At 36.9% G+C, this 25,428-nt stretch overlaps 4 protein-coding genes across 6 annotated transcripts; all 4 read left to right on the top strand.

The window, feature by feature from the left end:
* The first annotated feature begins 989 nt into the window (after nucleotides 1–989).
* Nucleotides 990–3,744, top strand: LOC116028750 (pyruvate decarboxylase 1-like). The gene is made up of 5 exons (XM_031270563.1): nucleotides 990–1,572; nucleotides 1,721–1,884; nucleotides 2,019–2,787; nucleotides 2,873–3,061; nucleotides 3,378–3,744. Exons 1-5 carry the CDS (start codon nucleotides 1,054–1,056, stop codon nucleotides 3,546–3,548), a joined length of 1,812 nt encoding a protein of 603 aa, XP_031126423.1. The 5' UTR covers nucleotides 990–1,053; the 3' UTR covers nucleotides 3,549–3,744.
* Nucleotides 3,745–6,232: 2,488 nt separating this feature from the next.
* On the top strand, nucleotides 6,233–8,971 carry LOC116028588 (BAG family molecular chaperone regulator 4). Of its 2 annotated transcripts, none has more exons than XM_031270348.1 (4): nucleotides 6,233–6,502; nucleotides 7,209–7,465; nucleotides 7,553–7,699; nucleotides 8,498–8,971. In XM_031270348.1, exons 1-4 carry the CDS (start codon nucleotides 6,307–6,309, stop codon nucleotides 8,696–8,698), a joined length of 801 nt encoding a protein of 266 aa, XP_031126208.1. In that variant the 5' UTR covers nucleotides 6,233–6,306; the 3' UTR covers nucleotides 8,699–8,971. The 2 variants fall into 2 exon arrangements, with proteins under 2 accessions (XP_031126208.1, XP_031126209.1); XM_031270349.1 differs by lacking the exon at nucleotides 6,233–6,502 and adding an exon at nucleotides 6,552–6,744.
* Nucleotides 8,972–13,065: 4,094 nt separating this feature from the next.
* On the top strand, nucleotides 13,066–17,683 carry LOC116029411 (ethylene-overproduction protein 1). 2 transcript variants are annotated; one of them, XM_031271405.1, is made up of 5 exons: nucleotides 13,066–13,605; nucleotides 13,736–15,736; nucleotides 16,141–16,432; nucleotides 16,522–16,831; nucleotides 17,065–17,683. In XM_031271405.1, exons 2-5 carry the CDS (start codon nucleotides 13,743–13,745, stop codon nucleotides 17,298–17,300), a joined length of 2,832 nt encoding a protein of 943 aa, XP_031127265.1. In that variant the 5' UTR covers nucleotides 13,066–13,605; nucleotides 13,736–13,742; the 3' UTR covers nucleotides 17,301–17,683. The 2 variants fall into 2 exon arrangements, with proteins under 2 accessions (XP_031127265.1, XP_031127264.1); XM_031271404.1 differs by having other exon boundaries at nucleotides 13,067–13,605; nucleotides 13,694–15,736.
* Nucleotides 17,684–18,102: 419 nt separating this feature from the next.
* LOC116030348 (importin subunit beta-1-like) lies at nucleotides 18,103–21,941 on the top strand. The gene is made up of 3 exons (XM_031272575.1): nucleotides 18,103–18,350; nucleotides 18,965–21,391; nucleotides 21,479–21,941. The coding sequence occupies exons 2-3, from the start codon at nucleotides 18,972–18,974 to the stop codon at nucleotides 21,681–21,683; spliced, it is 2,625 nt and encodes an 874-aa protein (XP_031128435.1). The 5' UTR covers nucleotides 18,103–18,350; nucleotides 18,965–18,971; the 3' UTR covers nucleotides 21,684–21,941.
* The last annotated feature ends 3,487 nt before the right edge of the window (nucleotides 21,942–25,428 follow it).

The following is a 25,428-nucleotide window of genomic DNA, read 5'->3' on the forward strand; positions in this document are numbered from 1 at the left end:
CACACGCATGTTCATGATCACAATTCGTTCGTGAACAATAAATAATCTATGTTCGCGAACAATAACCAAACAAACGACATCATATTACCCATGTATGTGTGCGTATGTATGTGTGTGTCTGTAACAAGCTTACCACTGTTCAGACTCTGTTTGTTTATTAACCGAGCTCTAAATTTTGTTTATTAATGTTTGTTTATTAGCGAACACACACACTAGTAGTTTGCTTGAAAGCTTTGTTCGCTAACACCCATAATAATATAATACAAAATATCCAAGGGAAAACATTACCGAATTAGTTAGACGATTGAGTTGGTAATCATAAAGTTACAAGTTAAACATGAGTGATATGTTAGTCTTATTGATTGATTTGAACTCATCGGCTTTCACATTCTCGACTATCGAATAGTGATAGAACATCGAAGGAAATAAATGTAAGTTGAAAGAAAAAATACGAGAGTAAAAAACATGAAGTAATATTTTAATTATATTTGGACACAATTTTAATATAAATTATAAAAAGATAAATAAGTAATTAATTTTGACAAATTTTGTCAAACTTCAAAATGAATGTGTTTTCATAGCACGATGTATCGTGAACGGACCATAACAATAAGAGGCACATTTAAATTTGTATTATGTGATAAAATAGTTGATTACAGTGAAATTTATTGTAAATAGTAAATAGTAAATAGTAAATTGTGTTGATTAAATTTAGAAGTGTTGTGATATTGACTTTTTATACTTTATTTAATTGAGAAAATAGCTATAAACAGATACTACATTGTAACAGACTCAAAACTATTAAAAAACTAAATCAAAACCATGTATAGAAGTAGAGTAGAGTGTAGAGAGTCCGCAGCCTAAAAATAAAAAAAGCCATCAGAAATTGGAATCCAAGACCGCCCCTTGTTTTTAGTCTTCTTTTCTTCTTCTCCAATTCACCGCAGCTATATATATATAAGGCGCCGTTTATCACCGCTCTCACTCACAACAACATTCCCAACAAAGAAACAAAGAAAATTCTTCTCCCAAAAAAATTTACAAATTCCTCTTATGGACACGAAGATTGGATCCATTGACACGTGTAAGCCATTGAACAATGACGTAGGCAACGCCCCCTCCACCGGCGCCTTCACCATCCAGAACTCCTCCTTCCACTGCAGCTCCGCCGAGGCCACGCTCGGCCGCCACCTGGCTCGCCGCCTCGTGCAGATAGGGGTGAGTGACGTCTTCGCCGTCCCCGGTGACTTCAACCTCACGCTCCTCGACCATCTCATTGACGAGCCCGGGCTCAACCTCATCGGCTGCTGCAACGAGCTCAATGCCGGATACGCCGCCGACGGTTACGCTAGGTCCCGCGGAGTCGGTGCTTGCGCCGTCACCTTCACCGTCGGAGGCCTCAGCGTCCTCAATGCCATTGCCGGCGCCTACAGCGAGAACCTCCCTCTCATATGCATTGTTGGCGGCCCCAACTCCAATGACTACGGGACCAACCGGATCCTCCATCACACCATCGGCTTACCCGATTTCACCCAGGAGCTTCGTTGCTTTCAAACCGTCACTTGTTATCAGGTTTGAATCCCATACACTATCGCATTTGTTTATATCTATGGATTCTCATTATCATTTTCAAAATGCACGATCGATCTCGTTATCTCGCTTATTGAATCCGCATTTCGAGTAAATCGCGACTATATATAATCATATTTTTTAATTTTAGGCCGTGGTGAACAATTTGGAGGATGCGCATGAGTTGATCGATACTGCGATATCGACGTCGTTGAAAGAGAGTAAGCCGGTTTACATAAGCATAAGCTGTAACCTGGCAGGGATTCCACATCCTACCTTCAGCCGTGAACCGGTTCCATTTTCGATCAATCCACGGTGTGTTTCTCTTCAATCTTCTACGTACTATATATGCTTTTGTTTTCTTAATCTCTAGTAATTGATGATAACGTGGTTTTCTATTGAGATCTGATTTCTGTTGGATTTGATCGAGTTTAACATTTGTACTGTAGATTGAGTAATCAGATGGGGTTGGAAGCCGCGGTGGAAGCGGCGGCAGAGTTTCTGAACAAGGCTGTAAAGCCAGTTATGGTGGGAGGTCCAAAAATGCGTGTTGCAAAAGCCTGCAAATCCTTCGTGGAGTTGGCGGATGCTTGTGGCTATGCCGTGGCGGTTATGCCGTCGGCCAAGGGGCTCGTTCCCGAGCACCACCCTCATTTCATCGGAACTTACTGGGGCGCCGTTAGCACGTCGTTCTGCGCTGAGATCGTCGAATCCGCCGATGCGTACTTGTTCGCCGGACCTATATTCAACGACTACAGCTCCGTCGGCTACTCCCTGCTTCTGAAGAAGGAGAAGGCGATCATCGTTCAGCCTGATCGCGTGACGATCGGAAACGGACCTGCATTTGGTTGTGTCCTGATGAAGGATTTCCTAACCGCTTTGGCGAAGAGACTCAACTGCAACAAGACTGCTTACGAAAATTACTACAGGATTTATGTTCCTGAAGGGAGTCCTGTCAAATGTGAGCCTAAAGAGCCATTAAGGGTGAATATTCTCTTCCAGCACGTTCAGAAAATGCTGTCCGGTGAAACCGCCGTGATTGCTGAGACAGGGGATTCCTGGTTCAATTGCCAGAAGCTGAAACTACCAGAAGGGTGCGGGTATGAGTTCCAAATGCAGTATGGGTCAATTGGTTGGTCTGTTGGTTCCACTCTTGGCTATGCTCAAGCTGTTCCCGAGAAGCGGGTGATTTCCTTCATCGGCGACGGTAGTTTTCAGGTGAAAATCATGGCGTTATGTGGTTTGGCTTCATTGCAATAATGTGATTTTTGCAGCTCCTCATATCTCTGGCGAATACTTGCAGGTAACCGCTCAGGATGTGTCGACGATGCTGCGATGCGGGCAGAGGAGCATAATCTTCCTCATCAACAATGGTGGCTACACAATCGAAGTTGAAATCCATGATGGACCTTACAACGTAATCAAGAACTGGAATTACACTGCCCTTGTTGATGCAATCCACAACGGCCAGGGCAAATGCTGGACAACCAAGGTGAGCAAGTCAAATGGTTGATTTGGTAACCAATACCTCTCTAAATGAGATGACCTATTAATTTTTTTTAGTTTGAACAGATCAACTATGCACTGCACAATTTAAGCAGGTCTTCTTAGTTTTAGATTTGATTTGGTAACCATAAATTACAAGTTTCACTCTCAATGAGATTGTTTGAACCTCGATCAGCTATGAGCAATATATGCTGGTCTTCTTAATTTGTGTCGATCAACTATGAAAAAATAGTCTAGTTTAATGTTAAACGCCACTTTCTCCTAAGATAACATTTTCTAACAGGGTGCAATTTCATTGGCAGGTTCGTTACGAAGATGAGCTAGTTGCAGCAATCGAGACAGCGACAGGAGCAAAGAAAGATTGCCTATGCTTTATTGAAGTAATTGCTCACAAGGATGACACGAGCAAAGAATTGCTGGAATGGGGGTCGAGGGTCTCTTCAGCCAACAGCAGGCCACCAAACCCACAGTAAAACCCACAGAAACTGATATTTGAAGGCAATTTGCTTAAGATGTTATTGAACTAGGTTGGTACTTAGAAGCTTCAGTAGCAGCCAACTTCTCTCTGTTTTTATGTTTTGTGCCGATTAAAATGAGTATTATTGTTTCTCTAGTAATTAACTGATTATTAAAAGCATATTATTAAAAGCATGATATCTATCTTTGAAACGAGAATTTGGGAGCTTTTTTGTTTATAAATTTGTTCGTTTTATCTTATTTTTGTTCATGAGCGTTCCATCACATATTGCTTATATTCCGTCTTAATTCACTAATTTTATGGTTTAACAACTATAGAGACAGATTAACCAAATAGAATCCACCAAGGGAGTGATCCATTAAATAGTAAAGAAGAGCTCGAGACTCGAGAGTGATTAAAAAAAACCTGTATCCTTTTGTATAAATTAATTGTATGTCCTTTTTCTCTTATTTAAGAGATTTATATTAAGACATTAGAGCAAATCAATAGTAAAGAGCTTTTTGTAATTTTTGAGGTCTCAACTAGGATAAATATGAGGGGAAAAAAAAATTGATAAAAAATAAATAAAAAGTCCCTAATTACACATTTATTAGGGGCGAATATTGCGCCACTTGTGCAAAGCGTAGCCTCCATTTTCCTTTTTTTTATATGTACACCTGAAATCGAACCGGGGTTCTCCCGGAATTCTTCCTCATAAAGAGAGTTCACTTGTCACTTTAGCTACCATTGAATTATCTCAAATTAGTTTAAAATTAACACACAAATTTTTTATTATTCTAAAATCAAGAAAAAACTTATAATGTAAATGCTCTTAGATGTCAATTGAAACTAAACTTTTAAAGATTTTTTTATACAAATTTAGTAAATTCATATATTCAATAAACAACTTTCAAAAAAATATATTCAATAGACAATATATAACTTTCATAAATGTAAACTTTTCCTATATATAATTTGTATATGCACGCCTACGCGGTCAAAGATGTTATGTGTTAAAATAGACGTTTATAGAAAAGTCTAACCCAAACTACTACATTGATCCGGCGATCTCGCCGAATCAAGGAATCCTCTTCCAATTAATTTTGACATCATCAACTTAAAATAGTATTCTTCAGAATTATCTACCACGTATATTTCATCTTAATCTTTAACTAAAATATTAAGTTAATAACTATATTGTATAATTATTATTTTTATATACATATTGATATTATACTAAACAGGACTTGCTATGTTTCAGTCCATTTAAATTAAATAACACACTTCAATGCAAATCAACCCAATTAGTCACTATCAGCTTAAATAACACACTACATACTAAAGTGCAAAACTGTAAATCAACGCAATTAGCCACTATCATCCCACATTATGCCTAGCCTTGAATTAGATAATCTAAATTCTAAAATGTTATCGCCGCGGACACAAGTAGCTATTATAGAACACTAATCCAAGCTTCTAGAAGTCTGGATGGATCATAAACAAACAAACTAAATCTTGTATTGAGAAATCTAACGCCCTGTCGCCTACTGAAATATTGTAACTTTGTTGTAACGTAGTTTTGTATCAATTTGCAGTTCATTCTAAATTCCATTGGCAATACTGAATAGTACTCAAATTCCATTGGCGAAAGTTCCACCTTTTCTACCGCCCATCTTGGTTTTCCATCATGCCCCTTATATCTACCAACACAATCCTGTTTCCTTTCACCATTTCAATCATTATATAGACAAACAAAATCCTTAGAAACATTTTAGTTGTAATTAATTAACCATAGGCAAACTTCTATTATTAGAGGCTTCCGATCATAATCTACTTTATTTGGAACATGCATAGGCATAATTTGAAAATATAAGTATTGTTAGGCCATCTATAAAGAATTTATTCATAAATCATATTAATAGGATACTGGGTATTAGTGTAGCTCAACATATCTAATTTAAGATATTCATAAAAACAATAACATAAACCTAAAATACAACGACATAACTCTAGAAATGTGTTTGATAATACATATACACCTGATCGGGTAACCCAGTACTCCACCGGATCAGGATTCTAACCGGTCGGGATCAAAGACCCATTTCATCTTCCCAATCGCTTGACCCCGAGCAGGGTGCTCACCTTAAGATTGGGAGGAGAACTTCCTGACTCACTGCTCATCTGTCCGACCTTTAGCCCCTGACACCTTGTCTTAATCACGTCTTGTCTGTCATATACCCATCATCGTGGCACTTGGAGTCGTCTCTCTGGCCGACCAACCTATGTATTCCACGTGGAGGACATGCGGGGTGTGTGGCATGTGTCCCCTCCTTCGCCTATAAAAAATGCATTTAATATTGAGAGAGAATTTTGTAAGTTGATTCACTTACCCAAGCTCTAGCCAGAATATCCAACTAAGTTTTCGAGTAGGGTGAAGTTGGAATTAAGCATATCAATGTTTCCAATGTGACATTATAAATATTTATCAATCGTCTACCTTACAATTTAAATTATGATTGAGAGAATAATTTTTGGTTTTTATTCATGCCGGATATTAAAAAATAAAAGAAAAATCAAGACTTCCTTGATATGGGTCGGGTATATGAGCCCGCAAGACAATTGGGCCTATGACTTTCTCAGATCTATGTCAACGCCATTGCAGAGCTTGCTTTGGCCCTTTTAATCATTTTCACCGGTGATTCTTTGTAAAACCGTATTTTATTTTCCGATATTCATTCGAACTGCGCTAAACCCGATTTCAGAATTTTGGAACGATGATGAACTGTTCAAACTCGGAGCCAGTGAGCAATGGCGGTGAGGAAATCGCTGCCTGGGATTTGAGGCCAGGTGGCATGATTGTTCAAAAGAGAGATGATGGCTCTAGTGGGCCTACTGCCGCTACTGTTACCGTCAAGCTCTCTTATGGTTCCCAGCAACTCGACCTCACAGTGCCCTCTGATTCCACTTTTGGTAGATTTTCTTTTCTGGTTTTCCAAAAAAAAAAAAAAAACTATTTGATTCGTCATTTTGAGAAGTCCCAGTTTTACTAGAAATAGAGTCCTAAATTTCGCCCTGTATATTCTAAGTTGTGTAGTATTCTAACTCTTTTTACCTCTTTTATATATCCGGAATTGCGTCTAATTGTATGCAGGTGCGATTATCTGAATTGCCGTCGAGTTACTTGAATTTACTGGTTTTGCTTTTATTGTGGGGTAGGTGAGGATCGTTTGTGTGTGTCGATGATCTGCTTGATTATATGTTAAAAAGTCCTTCCATGAATTCAGAATATTAGGTCGGAATTCCAACTCTTTTTTCTCTATTTTACTTTTAGGTTTATGATTATATGCAAGGCTGAGGGATAATCTTTATTAAATTTGTTGGAAAGAGAATCAATTGCATATGTATAGTATGAAGTGCAGGTCTCTATGTTATTTGAATAATTTCGTGTTGTTTATGCCATGTCTGCTGCTTTTGATACAATCTGCTTTAAAAATTGGAGACATATGCTATTGAACTGTAGATTTTGTGATTTTTTTTGTTGTAAACTTCTAATGATGATATAGTATGAAGGAATATGATGCCTAATTATGGATTTTGCAAATTTAAGGTTTCTTTGTAATTACTTTGAAGGGTATCTATGACTTGCTATTCTCATAATTTTGCATTGTGATTGCAGGTCAAGTGAAAGACATTATTGCCCAAGTAATTGGACTGGAGCCTAAAGTGCAAAAACTTTTGTTCAGAGGTAAAGAAAAAGAAGATCAAGAATATTTGTCCGTGGCTGGTGTAAAGGACAATTCCAAATTGCTTCTTATGGAGGATACAACAAGTAACGAGAAAACGCCTGAAGAGGTTAAGGAAAATAGTGTAATATCAAGAGGGGGTGAAGCAGTTGCTGAAGTGAGAGCAGAAGTGGATAAGCTCTCGGAACAGGTTGATATTCTTTTCTTCTGATGCTTCGTATTATCAGTATTAGTATCTTCACAAGAATGCCTAATTCCAGAGTTGTTATTCGTGTAGGTGGATGCTTTACAAGCGGTTATCGATTCTGGAACCAAGGTCGATGACAAGGATATTATTTATTTAACTGAGATGCTGATGAGACAGTTATTGAAATTGGATGGTATCGAGGCTGAAGGAGACGGGAAAGTGCAAAGAAAGATGGAGGTAATCTGTTCCCTGTTGGTTTTATTCTGCAGACTGCTTTAACTTGAAGGTTTTGTGACATCTGGATTATTATATAAAAAATCAATTACAAATAATAATAATAATAATAATAATAATAATAATAATAATAATAATAATAATAATAATTTAAGTTAAAACATGAAAATCCAAGACGGTATACCTGCCCACCTAGATTGGGATGGAGGCTATTGACATGGGGAAGTCCAAGACAAGATACCTTGCTCCCTTTTGCTAGTTCTTTTATCCTTTGAATGTTGTGTTTTATGTTACTGTGGTATGTGTTAGTGAATGAATTGTTATTTTCTCCTAAAAATCATCACTTTTCTCCTTACTATTGATCTTCTATTTTTCCACTGAAATGTAGCAATGTTTCTGGGCCTGACACATTTCTTTTCATCACTGGCTACAACTAAATTTGTCATTGCAGTCCTAGTGTTTGGCATGATTCTATCCCTAGAAATTTTGACGAGTTTAACTTGCCTTGGAATTATAGTTTGGCTTCCATCATTAAAATAAATGAGAAGTAAAAATTTCTACATGATCCTTTTCTGTGTTTTTGACTTCAATCACTCAAGGTCATTGCATTTTCGGATTCAGTTACCAATCCATATTATAGCTGTATATGGTTATTCGCTTGCTTCAAGTAGACCGGTACTAAATTTAGAGAGAGGCTTTTAGTTAATGGACCATGCATCCCATGTGGAATTTATATGATTTTTCAGAATGGTATATTTATTTATTGAAAGCTTCAGCCTAACATATTATTCTACCATTCAGGTGCGGAGGGTCCAGAGCCTCGTAGATAAAATGGATGTTCTGAAAGGGAAGAATTCGAATCCCTTTTCGGACTCCTCTAATTCGGTGTCAGTTCAAACTCAATGGGAAACATTTGAGTCGGGCGTTGGCAGCCTCAACCCCCCGCCTCCCAGGTCACCCTCATCTACTGTAGTAACTCAAAACTGGGAGCAGTTCGAGTAGTGTCATTATATTAGGCCAATTTTTATTTTTTATTTTTGGTTTGCATTACTGAACTCGTGGAATACAAGCAAGCAAGGTGCTACATGTAGACACTTTTGGTATTTAAGCATCTTCTTGCTGTCATTATACATAGTTTTATGCTGTCCTTAACTATGGACCTGTTAGAAACCACATCTTTTTGAGCTAGCTACTACTGCTTTTGGTTTGATTTGTGTGAACCGCTTGATCAATTATTGGGCATTCATCCTCAACGCAACATACTATGTTCTTTCATGTGATTTGTGTAGTAATTTTACTGCTGTATGCTTTTTGGTACATGTTTCCGGGCCCGTGGGAACGGTTGTGTGCTATGTTTGTTTAAGTATATTGTCGGGTTGCTTGATGTTTATCGTTGAGGACGAATCCATGGGAATGAGATAAGCCTCTTCCTCGGATACTATGTCATTTCATGCTTAAATACATGCTCTGTGTGGGGGGCTGTGGCCATGTTGGATGGGAACTAGACGTGATAGAAATGTAAAGTAAGTTAATTTTAGCTATAAGAAAAATGTGATACTTCTAAATCAAAATGTAATACTTAGGGGTTAATTAGTTATTTATAAGAAAAAAGTGTAATACAAGATAAATTGATTGATTTTGATGAAACATATAATACTTTTTATGTAGAATATACGAAGTAATACTTATACCCTATTTGTTCATGAGATAGTTCCATTGGAGATTTTGTCAAGTCTTTTAATGATTAAAAATAATCAAGTATTTAAACTTAAAAAAGTCACAATAAAATATACCACTTGTCATTTTTGTGCATATAAATTTAATAATAGTACGGTTCGTTAGTTATTGGGTTGAGCTCGTTGCAAAAGATTTTCCTAGTGAAATTTACTTTTTCTTTACAGTTTGCAAATTATATCACATATAAATATTTACTCAATATAGACGAATAGTTATCATGATTTCTCACGTCACCTAATAAAAATGAAAATTTACCCAATCCGACTATCGGAGATATTAGAGCCATGCATGTGGCATAGTAACCCTTGTAGTTGCTAAATGCTAAGCCATGTCGCCATATTACCTAGGTTTCTATAAGTTATATATAGCAACACGACATATCTCTCTTGCAAATATCTTCCTTGGATTATATGACTATTGAGAGATGCTATACGCCTGGTGTTCCTTGCTTTAATTTCTCATGCATATATGTCTGTGTGGTTCCCTCTCTTTGGCTGCCGCAATGCTGTTTTCATCTCATTCGCTCCCCTCACTCGTACGTGGGACACCTAACTTGTCATTTTATGTCCAATATTCATTCACTATTGATGAATTAATTGACATTTTTATTCTTTACTTAAAAAGAAAAAAAAAACAGTAACACGTTAAAAAGTTAAATGTAGCTTATGAATTTTATCAACTAAAGGTATTATATGATGGATGAGCATATGAAACACGTCCCTACATGGGTCATAGGCTTGGTCCATTCGCACAGGTATATTAATTACATCAATAACATTACTCACATAAATAACAAATATTTGAACCACAATTTAAAAAAACGTGTTTTATAAGTTGCATTTTATCAACAAGGTTGCATAAGAAGAGACACACCTTGTGGCCTTGTGGGCTATACCTCAGCTCCTTACAAGAAGCCCCCAGCCTAAATATCTCTCTCCTACCAAGCCTGCCGGCCGGCCAGTTTACCATATCACCGGCGCCGGCCACAGCTAACCTCGTACCTCAGCTCAAATAAAATGGCTCCACTGTCACCATCCATAGCTCCTGTATCAGAATCTGATAAAGGCGGTGGACTACGGTACACCAGCGACCGCGACTTCACGCTGCACGGCGAGATCATGCTGCTCCTGCTCGTCCTGCTTCTCGCGGCTTTCCTCGTCTCTGTGATTCTGTTCCTTTGGGTGAAGCAATTCAGGTTTGCTGCAGCAGCGTCGTCTAGAAACTATGATTCTGAGAATATTATTGATGCGTCCGGGGATTCTGCTGCCGCCTTGTTTCATACACAGTCGCATTGTGAGTATGGGAGAGCTGCGCTGAAGCAGTCCTCTAAAATCTAAATCTTACATATTGCTAGCTGTAATTTTGTGTTTATATATGATACTAATCCTCTATATCTATGTAGATTTTTTATTTTCTTTATTTAATTCTTATGGTTAAATTATTTTGCTGTAATTTTGTGTTTATGATACTTGATGGAATAATATTCCATATTATTATTATTATTATTATTATTATTATTATTTATAATAATGGTATTAGTCAAAGATCAGGAGAAAAGTCCAGCAAGAAAGTATAGAAGGCTACGGGAAATTGCAACTACAAAGAAAGGACCTTAAATAAAGGCTCCGGGATCCGACAAAGGATCCTAGACTCATTTGTGTCATTGGGGACCTTATGTTTACGAAAGCACTCGCCCCAAGACATCGATCTTGGGGAAGAAAAGAATCGGTGAAAACAAAGACAGACTTGGATTTTTCGAGATCTTGGGGACCTTATGTTTACGAAAGCACTCGCCCCAAGACACCGATCTTGGGGAAGAGAAGAATCGGTGAAAACAAAGACCTTATGTTTACGAAAGCACTCGCCACATCGATCTTGGGGAAGAGAAGAATCGGTGAAAACAAAGACAGACTTAGATTTTTCGTGTTTGTTGAAGGTGTTTATATCATCAATAATTTTCATCAAGAATTTTCATATCGGCTCGAGCCATGAGCGTTCGGAAAAGATCGGAGGGTGGCCGGAGTAGAAGAAGTGTAAGGAGCCCCTCACTTTGAGAGGGAGACTTGATCCCTGATCTCTTCTCCCAAACTTCATCCCTGTGACCAGTTAAGTTGTTCATGCGGGAGTTGATTAATATAAATTCCTGTTCAGTTGATTCATTCTCTTATAATAACTTCACACAACTCATTGATACAATAATTCTCTTATCAAACTTTAAAACTTTAATCTTTAAATAACGCAAAGGTCGCAGGTTCGAGACCTGCATGGGCCAAATTTATTTTTACACCCACCCTTCACCCTCATGCTGCCCAGACTTTCACTTATAAAGCAACAACGTAAGAGTTAAGATGCTAGCTTGAAAATATCGAAACAAAATCACTCATATAGCTCCCATTCCCAAAAGTTTTAGTTATCAATCAAACTTTAAAACTTTAATCTTTAAATAGTCAATGTATATGTAGAAGGTGCCTTTTTTTATGTGGAAAATAGGTTAAAGAAGATGCACGGTAGCTTGGAGTGTTTTTAACTTATTTTACTTTAAGCAAAAGCATTTGCTTGGATCCAAAAATAGATATTGAAATGCCAAATATTTGGCAAGTTGGTATGTAATATTTACTTATGATCGAAGAGAAATGAGTAAAATATATAATTCTTTCAAAGTAAAATCTTTAATATAAAAATTAAAGGAGAATGAGTCAAATGAGCTTTCAAGCAATTTAAAAATATGAAAATACACCATTACAGTAAAAATAAAAAGAAGTACATTAATTGACTATTAGTCTTGCTTTGTGCAATTATTTACTTGACTTGTTCATTTATCTATCTTACTTATTTGATTAAATTCACATTAACACGATTAGTGTTGTTATTAATTTATTTAAATGGACTTCTTTAAAATTGAATAATAATAACCTCTCTCTCTCACACACATATATATAATAAAATTATTAGTTAAATATTTGAACTATCCAACAAATTCTTATGTACACAGCTATTATTTAATAAACCAAAAATAAAATCACTATCATTAATTCAAAACTAGTAATTGGATTGTGCATATTTAAAGTTTTAGGAAAATTATTACACAACACTTATAGGAACTATAACAACACTATAGTATTGAACTTATTAATTTCTTGAAAATTTGTATATATATAATAGAAAAAAAAGCTACCAAATTCTGAAATTGATTAAACTTACAATAAAAAATTAAAAGTAGATAAAAATTACAGACCATATAAAAGATTTTGTTAACATTACAATATGTCTCAAATTTACATCTTTTATTTACAACAATAAAAAAATCAGAGTAGAATAGTAAATAAACATTGCAAGAGTTTGGTGTGCGCGTTTTACCTTTTTAATTTTATTGACAAAAAATTTGTGTGAGATCATCTCACGAGATCCCAATTCATGAAACAGATAAAATTTTTGATCAATGAGGTCATAGATTTAATTTATTAATAAAATATTTGATATGTCCTGTGCTGTTATAAAAAAACATTTAATTAATGCTAAGCTAAATATTCATCGCTATCCACTCACTTTTCCGTCTCCAACCCCAGTGTGTCACATAATGTTCTGACATAATCCACGCTCCTTCGCATCTGAGTGTACTCCACCTCCCAATCAGCAAAAGACGTTGATCTCAAGCGGAGGAAAAGATCAGATGCAAAATAGCCGAGAAAGAGAAACAACTCGCGCCCAAACGCGGCCTTCATTGTCCAGAGGCTCTCCATTTCTAACGGACCTTTACCCGCTTTACAAACCGGGCATTACATCTCTGTGCACGCAAACATAGATAGAGAGAGAAAGCGGAAGAGAACAGAGAGGGGAGGAGAGAGAAACACACAGATTATAGAGATATAGATAGATACATAGAGAGAGGGAGAGATAGGAAGTGCGTGGCCGTTTCACCGGCCACCACCGCCGCCGCTAGACACCGTCGAGTTATCAAATGCATTTTAATTTATGTAGCTAAAGAATAAAACAGAAATATATAATTACAAGAGAAATTATTGCTATTTTTATTTTTATTTTTATTTTGATTTTCAGTAATTGGAGAAGAAAATTCAATTCGTATCGTAGTTAATCCAAACAAGCTGCGGCGCCATTGTTCTGTTTGTTTCTTCATCTTCTTCATCATTTTCCCGTCTTCTCTGAGATTGCAGGTAAATTTCGTTCCTTTCTCTGCCAGATTTTATCTCATTTTAATTTTATAGCAATTTTTGGTGAATGAATTTTGTTTGAATTGCAAAGATAAGGGAAAATGCAACACAATATATTTACCTCGATGCGTAGTGTGAAGATGATGGACGGATGCAAGAGCATACAAGTTTGTGCCATGAATCATGAAAGCACCACGGCAGGCGGTGTTAGTGGTGTACTGCAGCACCTCCATGATCATCTAAAGGGAAATATGATCAAGTCCAAATACACACGGAATTTCCAGAGACTTCAACATTCCAATAATACTGCCAATCCGGGTGTCTTAGCTGATGCTCTGGCAGTTTACGGCCTCCCTCAGGCGGATCTCATTGAACCCCAGATTGAACCTTACCTCAAACCTGTGGATTTCGTGCAGGCTCTAGCTGAACTCTACCGCAAGTTTGAGGATTGCCCTCAATTTGAGAAGTCTAGGGTGTTTCTTGAGCAATGTGTGTTGTTTAAGGCCTTAACGGATCCTAAGATGTTTAGGGGGAGCCTTGTTTCTGCTAGGAAGCATGCGGTTGATGTGCATTCTAAGGTTGTTCTTTCGGCATGGTTGAGGTTTGAGAGGAGAGAGGATGAGCTTATTGGGGTGTCGGCTATGGACTGTTGTTGTACGAGAAGCATGGAATGCCCAAGATGCTCCTTGGTGCCGGGATATAATCCTGAATCAGCTAATGATCACTGTATGTGTCTCCAGAGTCGAAAGGAGGATGAGGATGCTGAATATGGTATGGAAGGTGAGGAAATTTCCACCTCACCGAGCCATGCTATTGAAGAAGATGATGATTATGATATGTCATTTTGCATTGGGGGTGATGAGGTCAGGTGTAGTAGATTTAAGATTGCCTCGCTTTCAGTACCGTTTAAAACAATGTTGTATGGTAGCTTTATGGAGTCAAAAAGGGAAAAGATCTACTTCTCGTTAAATGGGTACTCTGCGAATGCAATGAAAGCAGCTGAGGTCTTCAGCCGGACAAAGAGTGTTGATTCTGTTAAACCAGAAGTTGTCTTGGAGCTCTTATCATTGGCCAATAGGTTCTGTTGTGAGGAAATGAAGTCTGCTTGTGATGCATATTTGTCATCTTTGGTTTCTGACATAGAGGATGCCGTGTTGCTTGTTGAATATGGGTTAGAGGAGGGTGCCTATCTCCTAGTTGCAGCTTGCTTACAGGTTTTCCTCAGGGAACTGCCCATGTCAATGCAGAATCCAAATGTGTCAAGGCTCTTCTGCAGTTCAGAAGGAAGGGAAAGATTAGCAGCTGTGGGGCATGCTTCCTTTTTAATATACTATTTCCTGAGCGAGATTGCCATGGAGGATGATATGAAATCAAACAAAACTGTGATGCTCTTGGAAAGATTAGGAGAGTGTGCAACAGAAGACTGGCAAAGACAACTTGCGTTCCACCAATTGGGCTGTGTGATGCATGAAAGAAAAGAGTACAAGGATGCTCAGCAATGGTTCAAGGCAGCTGTTGACGCTGGTCATGTTTATTCTTTGGTTGGTTTTGCCAGATCCAAGTACAAACGTGGCCATACTTACAAGGCATATAAGCTGATGAACTCCCTTATAAATGATCACACACCATCTGGATGGATGTATCAGGAGCGATCTCTGTATTGCAGTGGGATAGAGAAGATGATGGATTTGAATTTGGCTATTGAATTGGACCCAACTCTTTCTTATCCATACAAGTATAAAGCTGTTTCTATGATGGAGGAAAATAAAATTGGGCCTGCTATCTCAGAGATCAACAAAATCATTGGTTTCAAAGTTTCTCCTGACTGTCTGGAACTACGTGCTTGGTTTTTTATTGCCTTGAAGGATTTCATAGGAGCGTTAAGAGATGTCAGGGCACTTTTGACATTGGATCCTCATTACATGATGTTCCATGGGAAACTGAAAGGGGACCTCTTGGTGGAGCTCATATGTAGTACAGTTCAGCTGTTGAGTCAAGCTGATTGCTGGATGCAACTATATGATCGATGGTCCCGAGTAGATGATATTGGCTCCTTGGCTGTTGTACATCATATGTTGGCTAATGACCCAGGGAAGAGCCTCCTACAATTTCGGCAATCTCTCCTCCTCTTACGGTAAGCAAAGATGTTGTATTAACTTTTTTAAAAAATAAATTGAAATGATAAACTGATCAAAAGCATTCTTATTTTATTTGTATAGTGCTTTAATGTCATTATCCTTGATAATGTTAATTAAGTGAGGCTTTTTGAAAATGTGTATTACTGAATATTTATTTGTTTCCCATGGGTTCCTCTCTACTAGGATAGTATAGCCATTACAGAAGATGGGCACATGTCTGTAAAGTTAATTTTTTATGGTTTGTAGGGCTTTTCAGAGAGAAGAACAACTTTCTTTGTTTTACTTCCTGTGCACTGAACCAGTGGAACTTCCCTGTTGATGGTTCTGTGAAGGAGAAAATATGTTGTGCTTTTGTGCAATGGTTTCCTCAATGTATCTCTGATTTGTGCTTTTCTTATAGGTTGAATTGCCATAAAGCCGCGATGCGAAGCCTAAGAATGGCAAGAAACCAAGCTAGGTTTGTGCATGAAAGACTAGTCTATGAAGGATGGATATTGTATGACACAGGTTTTCATGAAGAAGCAATTGCTAAAGCTGAAGAATCAATCTCAATCAAGAGATCGTTTGAAGCCTTTTTTCTAAAAGCATACATTTTGTCCGAAACAAATCACGATACCCAGTCTTCTATGTATGTTATAGAGCTGTTAGAGGAAGCTCTTAGGTGCCCTTCCGATGGCCTTAGGAAAGGCCAGGTGAGTGCTTTCTGTAGGAAGATAGGGAATACCTAAGTACTTTGTTGCCCATAATCATCTCCTGATGCACTTAATTTGTGGTTTTACAGGCTCTAAGTAACCTTGCAAGTATTTATATAGATATTGACAAGCTAGATAATGCAATTGATTGCTACCTGAATGCCCTGGATATTAAGCACACACGAGCCCATCAAGGTTTGGCGCGTGTATACCATCTCAAAAATCAGCGACAAGCTGCATATGATGAGATGACAAAGTTAATTGAGAAGGCAAGGGATAATGCATCAGCTTATGAAAAACGCTCTGAGTACTGTGATCGCGATATGGCAAAAAATGATCTTATAATGGCAACAAAGCTAGATCCCCTGCGTACATACCCGTATAGATACAGAGCAGCTGGTAAGTTTCATGATTTTTGAAAAAGTAAAAAACTCCCCGCTATTCTGTGGATCAAATATTGAACTCAACTGTGATAAAAGAACATGCCTATATTTGTAGCTAAGTCATAAAAATACAAATGTGGGATCAAAATATTGAACTCAACTGTGATAAAAGAACATGCCTATATTTGTAGCTAAGGCATAAAAATACAAATGTTCTGTATCGCTGAGAGTGGAATGGATTGTTTTCAGTTCTGATGGATGATCACAAGGAAGCAGAGGCCATTGCAGAGCTCAACAGAGCCATCGCTTTCAGGCCTGACCCACAGCTACTCCATCTTCGAGCAGCATTTTACGAGTCCATTGGTGATCACATGTCAACTATCCGAGATTGTGAGGCAGTCCTTTGTCTTGATCCTTCACAGGCAGACACGCTTGAGCTGTTCAAGAGAGCATGCCAACATCTCAATGAACAGCAACAGACGTAGAGGAGCAAATAGGGTCATCTCGAGTTTCTTTTTCGTGTGGACTGTGGTGAACCGGTCAGTCTCTTCTGCCCTGTCTTTTTGGGGCATACTGTGTTAGCAGTAGGCCATTTTTACTTACATGCTGGATTTTGTATATAGATTGAATCAAGATTAGATTGGCATTGGCCATTTTATGTGGTAAAAGAGATGAGGGAGTGCAGAATCTTGGAGAATGAGTAATATAGCCTGTAAATATCTTTTTTTATGTTTTTTTTTCCAAATATAGTGAAACAAAAGTACAAAACAAATTTATGAATTTGTAGTTGATGCTGCCGAAGTGGCCATAGTTGTTTGAAACATGTACATGAAATTCCAGCTTGCAATGAAGGTTCGTTTAAGTGTAAGTCTCTTCAATGTGTTTTTATTACATCAAATAACATGTTCAAATTCATACACAAAAATCTGACAAATCCAAGAAATACCAATGTTTGGGTTGCCCTAAAGAGAGTATTACATCAAATAATATATTCAAATTCAAATCCCGCCTTGCTCAGCAATCAGCACTAATTAAACCTAGTTATCAATTGTTGTCGTTCCTATTCTTTTGAGAATGATAAATATTAAGTGTGCGCATCGCGATGGGTTGTTGGTATCGGGACCGACAATCTTACATCAATTTACTTAGTAATAAAATTCCAAAACGAGCGATAATGGTTCAACGAATATGGGCCTTCTATGTTGGGCTTTGGGACCAGCCCGTACTGAGCGGCCCATCAAATTCAAAAATGAACGCTCTATAAAAAAAACAAAAGCACACTTGATACCTCCTCCCGCTTCTACACCTCATTCGAAATACCCTATTCCCATCTCTCTCTCTCTCTCTACTCCATCAATTCCTCATTCCTTCACCGTCGCCTATACATACAAGCAACCGCTTATATATATATATATATAAGCACGTCACTGTTCGATTGAGGGAGAAGGCGAGGAGAAAGCCCTAGTTAGCGAGCTTGGCGTCGTTGTCGTCGGTCGATTTCGGAGTGTTTCGTACTTGGAGGTTTCGCATCTAAGGTACTTCTTCTTCTACTCGTCGGTGAATAGATCCGTTTCACTGTTTGTTTAGATATGTGATAGAATAGCCTCTTATCTCTACGGACAATGTGATGTTTTTTTTTTTGTGGATTTGTGATTTTTGTTGTGCTCTATGCTCAAAGCCTTGAATATTTTAGATCTGTTTTTTCTTCTCGCTGTTCCTTAGAGCTATCAATGCTTGTTGCTAGTTTTTAGCTCAATGTTAGGGTTTGGCTCCTTTGGATTTGGATTTCATTGTTCAATGTTTGTGTAGGGGCCAATGCTGTTTTCAAATTAGTTTTTGGCTTCTGTAGATTTGGTGTTAGGGTTTAAGCTTCTTTATTGCTTTTTGGATTTTTGTCTTATTGGCTCTAGGCACATGACTAGATGGAATTGTCAACTCTTGTTGTTTGTTTTCTTACGTAGGCCTCTATGTTATTATACGCGGAACTTATGTGAGTGGAGTTACTGTTCAGTGTCCGTTGACTAATTCTTTGTTGTGAATTAGATAAACTCTTTATATGATGTAAAGGCACTAGGATATACTTCAATATGAGTAGCCTGTAAAAAAACTTCTTGATATATGCACTAATACAAGAAATTGTGTTTGGCAGAGAAGAAATGGCTCTGGAGATCACCAACTTTCTACTATCTGCTCAATCGGCAGATGCAAAGATACGGACTGAAGCAGAGGCCACTCTCACTCAGTTCAAAGAGCAGAATCTGCCAGTTTTTCTTCTGTCATTGGCTGTTGAACTCTCCAATGAAGGAAAGCCTATTGAATCTCGTAGACTGGCTGGTATTGTGCTTAAGAACTCTTTGGACGCAAAAGAAGCTTCCAGGAAAGAACACCTTGTTCAACAATGGACAGCAATTGATGTTTCACTTAAGTCCCAAATTAGAAACATGCTTCTAAACACCCTCAACTCTTCTGTACGTGATGCCAGTCATACTTCTTCCCAAGTGATTGCCAAGATAGCTTCAATTGAAATCCCACGAAAAGAGTGGCCAGAACTTGTTGGATCATTACTTGCTAATATGACCCAGCCAGGAAGCCCTGCGTCTCTTAAGCAGGCTACTCTGGAAACACTTGGCTATGTTTGTGAGGAGATATCTCACCATGATCTTGTCCAAGATGAAGTTAATGCTGTATTGACCGCTGTAGTGTCAGGCATGACTATGACAGAACAGAGCCCTGAAGTTCGGCTCGTTGCAACTAAGGCTTTATACAATGCACTCGATTTTGCCCAAACCAACTTTCAGAATCAGATGGAGCGGGATTACATTATGAAGGTGGTATGTGAGGCAACTACTGCTAAGGAGGTGGAGATTCGACAGGCTGCATTTGAATGTCTTGTTTCTATTGCATCAACATACTATGAGTTTCTTGAGCCCTATATGCAGATAATAATCGAGCTTTCATCAAAAGCAGTCAAAGAAGATACAGAGGCTGTTGCTCTTCAAGCTATTGAATTATGGAGTTCTATATGTGATGAGGAGATAGAGCTTCAGGACTATGATGTCCCTGATAGTGGGGATTCTAGTGTTGCACACTCCCGTTTCATTGAGAAAGCTCTCCCAACATTAGTCCCTATGTTACTAGAGACTTTATTGAAGCAGGACGAGGATCAGGATCAGGATGATGATATTTGGAATTTGGCCATGGCTGGTGGTACATGTCTTGGTCTTGTTTCCAGGACTGTTGGAGATGCTGTTGTGCCCCTGGTGATGCCATTTGTTGAGGCTAACATACTGAAGGCAGATTGGCGATCACGTGAGGCTGCAACTTATGCATTTGGATCAATCCTTGATGGCCCAAGCATTGAGAAACTTTCTCCCATGGTGAATGCTGGATTTGATTTTCTGCTTAATGCTATGAAAGATGAAAATAGCCATGTCAGAGATACCACTGCTTGGACTCTCAGCCGTATTTTTGAGTTATTGCACAGGCCTTCTTCTGGATTTACTGTGCTTTCACCTAACAACCTCCAGAGGGTTGCAGGGGTGTTGTTGGAAAGTATAAAGGATGCCCCCCATGTTGCTGAAAAGGTTTGTGGGGCTATCTATTATCTTGCTCAAGGTTATGAGGATGCTGGCCCAACTTCCTCTCTGCTTTCACCATATATTCCAGATATTATAAGTGCTCTTGTTAGTACCGCAGAGCGAATGGATGGAACTGATTCCAAGCTCCGGTCTTCTGCATATGAAACCTTGAATGAAGTAATAAGGTGTTCTAACCTTTCAGAATCATCTCTCATCATTGCACAGCTTTGCCCCATTATAATGAACAAATTGGCTCAGTCCATAGAGCTTCAGATTGTATCTTCAGATGATAGAGGAAAACAGGGAGAATTGCAAGCCTCACTTTGCGGTGTACTGCAGGTTATTATTCAGAAGCTTAGCAGCACTGACGAGACAAAGTCTTTAATACTCCAGGCTGCAGATCAAATAATGATGTTGTTCCTAAAAATATTTACTTGCCGTAGCTCAGCTGTGCATGAAGAAGCTATGCTTGCTATTGGTGCATTAGCTTATGCAACTGGACCTGAGTTTGGAAAGTATATGCCAGAGTTCTACAAATATCTAGAGATGGGACTACAGAATTTTGAGGAATACCAAGTCTGTGCTATCTCTGTGGGGGTTGTTGGGGATATTTGTCGTGCCTTAGATGATAAGATTTTACCATATTGTGATGGTATCATGACACTTCTCCTAAAAGATCTGTCCAGTGGCGAGCTGCATCGTTATGTGAAGCCTCCAATATTCTCCTGCTTTGGGGATATAGCTCTTGCCATAGGTGAACACTTTGAAAAGTATATCCAATTTGCATTGCCAATGATGCAAAGTGCTGCTGAAATTTGTGCCAATCTGGATTATGGCGATGAGGAAATGTCCGAGTATGGTAACCAGCTGAGGCGTAGTATTTTTGAAGCTTACTCAGGAATTTTGCAAGGATTTAAGAATTCCAAGCCCGACTTGATGTTGCCCCATGCACCTCACCTTCTACAGTTCCTAGAAGTAGTTGCCCAGGACAGAAATAAGTACTGCCAATTGCTTATCTGACATCCATTTAGTTTATCTATTGTGTCATCACGTCTTTTTCACGACTTGTATTGTTTCTTTTGCAGGTATGACAGTGTAACAAAAGCTGCAGCTGCTGTATTGGGCGATCTAGTTGATGCACTCGGTTCAAATGCCAAGCCTTTGTTGAGTGATCGTGTATTTTGCAATGCATTTTTGGGTGAATGCCTTCAATCTGATGATGAACAGCTCAAAGAAACTGCCACTTGGACTCAAGGGATGATTGGCCTTACCTTTTCTATTTGCGGTTGAGCTACCGGGTTGGATCTTCTTTCTTCTGGCAAGGTTGAAGTTTGGATAATCCCAGAAACTGGGTTTGCATGGGTAGGTAGTCATGTTTGATGTATTCGCATGTTTATTCATCTCCATTTGTTTATCTAAGGTTAAGCTTTTTTGTTACCTTAAGCACTAAGGTCACCTACTCGCGGTAGCCTACTAGTGAACTCAAACCCTCTCTAGTTCCAAAACTTCTAAATTTATCAATTTATATAATCATTTCTGTGTCACCTATTATTATTGTCAGCTTTTATTAGTTTAAATATTATCTTCTATCACTAATCACTGGTGTTCTAATCAAAATAATTTGTTGTTTTTAGATTTTAAATTTGAATTTTGTGAATACAGCGATGATAATGTGTAAAGAAAAAATATTTAAACAAGAATTTAGATTTTTGAAGGTTTAATGGTCAAAAACTCCAACCAAGATTTGAGTGAAAGCTTACCTTTTACCCTATGGCTGGATTGTTGGAAAGAAACATGCATATGTTCAACATCAGAGTTGACAAAGTTCACCGCCTTAGGCATTTGAAGCGGACTAGCGTTTGGCACATATATGGGTGGAGATATTAAACAATTAACTTGTAATTTTGTCATGCTTTCTAATAATGGAGAATTCTGTCATGCTTTATGCACAAAACCAAATTCACCAAATGCAATATATAATTAATTCCTTACACTTTTAGGCATTATAGATATATATTTGGGTGACAAGGGAAACATGTCGTCATTATCTATGTACTAACCTAGGTTGCCTATAGTTGATCGACTCAAACTAAAAAGGCTTAATAGGCTTAATAGGTTGCTCCATTAAAAGTCAAACTTGTAATTTTGTGGTTATCAAGTCAACAGTTTGACTAATTTAATTGGGTTGCTCTTCAACGTTATAAAATTTTCTAATATTATCATGTGTGTATACTCATATTATTCATAGATTTTCAAACAATTATTAGTAATTTATAGGAAGTATATGTATAATAATAATTGATGGGCTCTAGGGGCAGGACCAAATGATAATTAAAGCGAGGTGTGTTTGACCAAGGGGAATCTAATTAGGAAAGTGGAGGTGACATTTTTTTTCTAGAAAGAGGGCTAAGGGCACTTTTGGCAACGTGGTATGGAGGATAATTCGGAAAAAAAAAAAAAAAAAAAAAAAAAACGAAGAGCGACAGAAATGAGTGATCGACCTAGGTCGTGGGGGCATCGGTCGACGACCCAGATGCCAAATCCCGATCTGCCGACGAGTGGTGGACCCGTGGGAGAGGGGGTGTCCATTATAGACCATGATCATCATCAACTCTTTTTTTCTCTCTTGACTTCTCCCTTAGTCAATGGCGCAATACGTTAATTGTCTTTGCAGTCCGCTAGCTAGCAGCGGTAGTCCACCCTTGTAATTGGGCTTGGTATTTGGGCCTCTTTGGCCAAATTTATCCCCTTTGTTTATTTAGTACACTTGCAACACATTTGTATTATTATATTTTAAAGTTTTGGGACCTATCAATCCAATATACTTTTTGTACAAATTATTCGATATCAACCGAATTTTATGGTGGGCTCTGTCCATTAAAAAACCATCAATAATAATAATAATAATTTATTTGGATGACTATAAATAATTTATAATCTTCAATATTATCAAGTACATACAATAAATAAAACAATATGCTCATATTTCATTTTATTAAAAGAATCAAGTAAAAATATAGAATAAACCTTCCCCACCCATGTAAAACAATCAAATAGAATATACATTAATTAATTAATTAAAAAGGATCAATAGATAAAAATTAAAAATAACCAATGAATGACTTTTAGTTAGTTGTTTTCCAGGAAAATGACATGTCTACAATAAAAAGGCTAGGCGACAACTCAGTAGTCGCAATCCTAAGATTGATAATTTCTCATCTATTGGTTAAAATGATAACATTATGCATTATTTTGATTTATAAGAAAGTTTACAATTAATACTCAAAAAATGTACTTTATATGAAATTTGCTTTATAATTCTAGTCAGTAAAAAATTACAAAAAGGTAAACTAATTAAGATTATTCATAGCTAACCGACTCAGATCGAGACAACTCTCACACTTAGAATCACTCAAACTCTCAAAGCAATTTTTTTTAAAATACATTTAAAATAATTACGATCTAAATTTGTAATCTTTTCTTTATTTTAAAGTTTCGATCATATGTTATTATTTAATTGAAGTCCCTACCTTAAAAAAATGATATTTGTGTTTTTATATTACTCCGTATTAATACGGATATTATTATTAAAGTAATAAAGTCCATTTGGGAATTGGGATTGTAAGCAAAATTTTGTATGCATATCATTTGTCGTTGATGTTGCCACCAAAATATATATTGGCACAATCGGCGTGATTTAAATAAATCTCAAATAAAAAATTGTAAAATTATAACACACAACCACATCATGAACAAAGAAAAAAAATGTAAAATTAAAAATAATCTGTAAATGCACAAAAAATTAATACAATATACATTAACAACTTAGAAAGGAAAAAAAAAAAAGAATTTGTAAGTATACTAAAAATACGTAAAATATATAAGTTAATATTATAACTAATTATATCAATAAAATTTTTATTTCTATTATAATCTTATTATTATTGACTTTTATATATTACGGAAATGAGGTACACTTATACATACATCTACACACACAGAGGATTTTGATAATATGAGAACTTTTTCTTAGGAGAAAATTAATATTCAATCTTATTTGTCCATCTAGTTAAATACATCTAATGGTTCTAGAGCAATGAGAAAAATATTGTGATGATATTTTGGTAGATAACTAAAACTTAAGTGCACTTTGCAACACTAGAGTGCATATAGTGTTATGTGAAAAGATATACCCTATAGTATTGCAAAGTGCACCATATAATATTGTTAAGTATACTTTTAAAGTTTACAAGAAAATGCACTGAACAACACCACAAAGTGCACTTTGCATAGTACACTTTAAAGTTAGAAAAAATTATCAAAATATCAATGCATTTTTTTCTATCATTGTTCCAAATTTATTATATTTTTCTAAACTAAAAAGTGAAATTAATTCTTAATTTTGCTATGAGAATAAGTTCTCAGGTAAGCGTCTCCTTATAAAGACATATATATAGATGATAATTAATCCTAAATGTCAACACCTTGCTGTCAAATTCAGCTTGCATCTATAATATTGTTGATTATCTAATTAATCATAAATGTCAATTAATGCCTGGCTGTCATATATAATTAACTTGTTTGTATCATTTTTTAATCAAGGTTGATTATTAGATTTCTTAATTAATATGCATATTAATATGAGTACTTATCTCAAATGGTAAGATGCTGGTTAAGTGTCTTAAGAGTTGAGACACAACTCAATTTGTTAAACAATCTAAAATAAGTTTATAAGTTTTGTTTAATTTCGCTAGCAACTACATGCATGGTGTAAGGTTTAAATCGTATCTAGAACTAAAAATTATCTGAAAAGAAGTCATTAGGTTAGCTAATTATCTTAATAATTATGTCAAATGGCAAATAAAGATTTGACAATGTTGAATGAGACAAATCAGGCAATGAGCCCATGTCTTAAAAATGTAACCTTGAATTTATACATCAAACTAATATATATTTTTACACTAAAACAACAACAACAACAACAACAACAACAACAACAACAACAACAATAATAATAATAATAATAATAATAATA

This window comes from Ipomoea triloba, chromosome 9 (assembly GCF_003576645.1).
Source record: "Ipomoea triloba cultivar NCNSP0323 chromosome 9, ASM357664v1".
Lineage (NCBI taxonomy): Eukaryota > Viridiplantae > Streptophyta > Magnoliopsida > Solanales > Convolvulaceae > Ipomoea > Ipomoea triloba.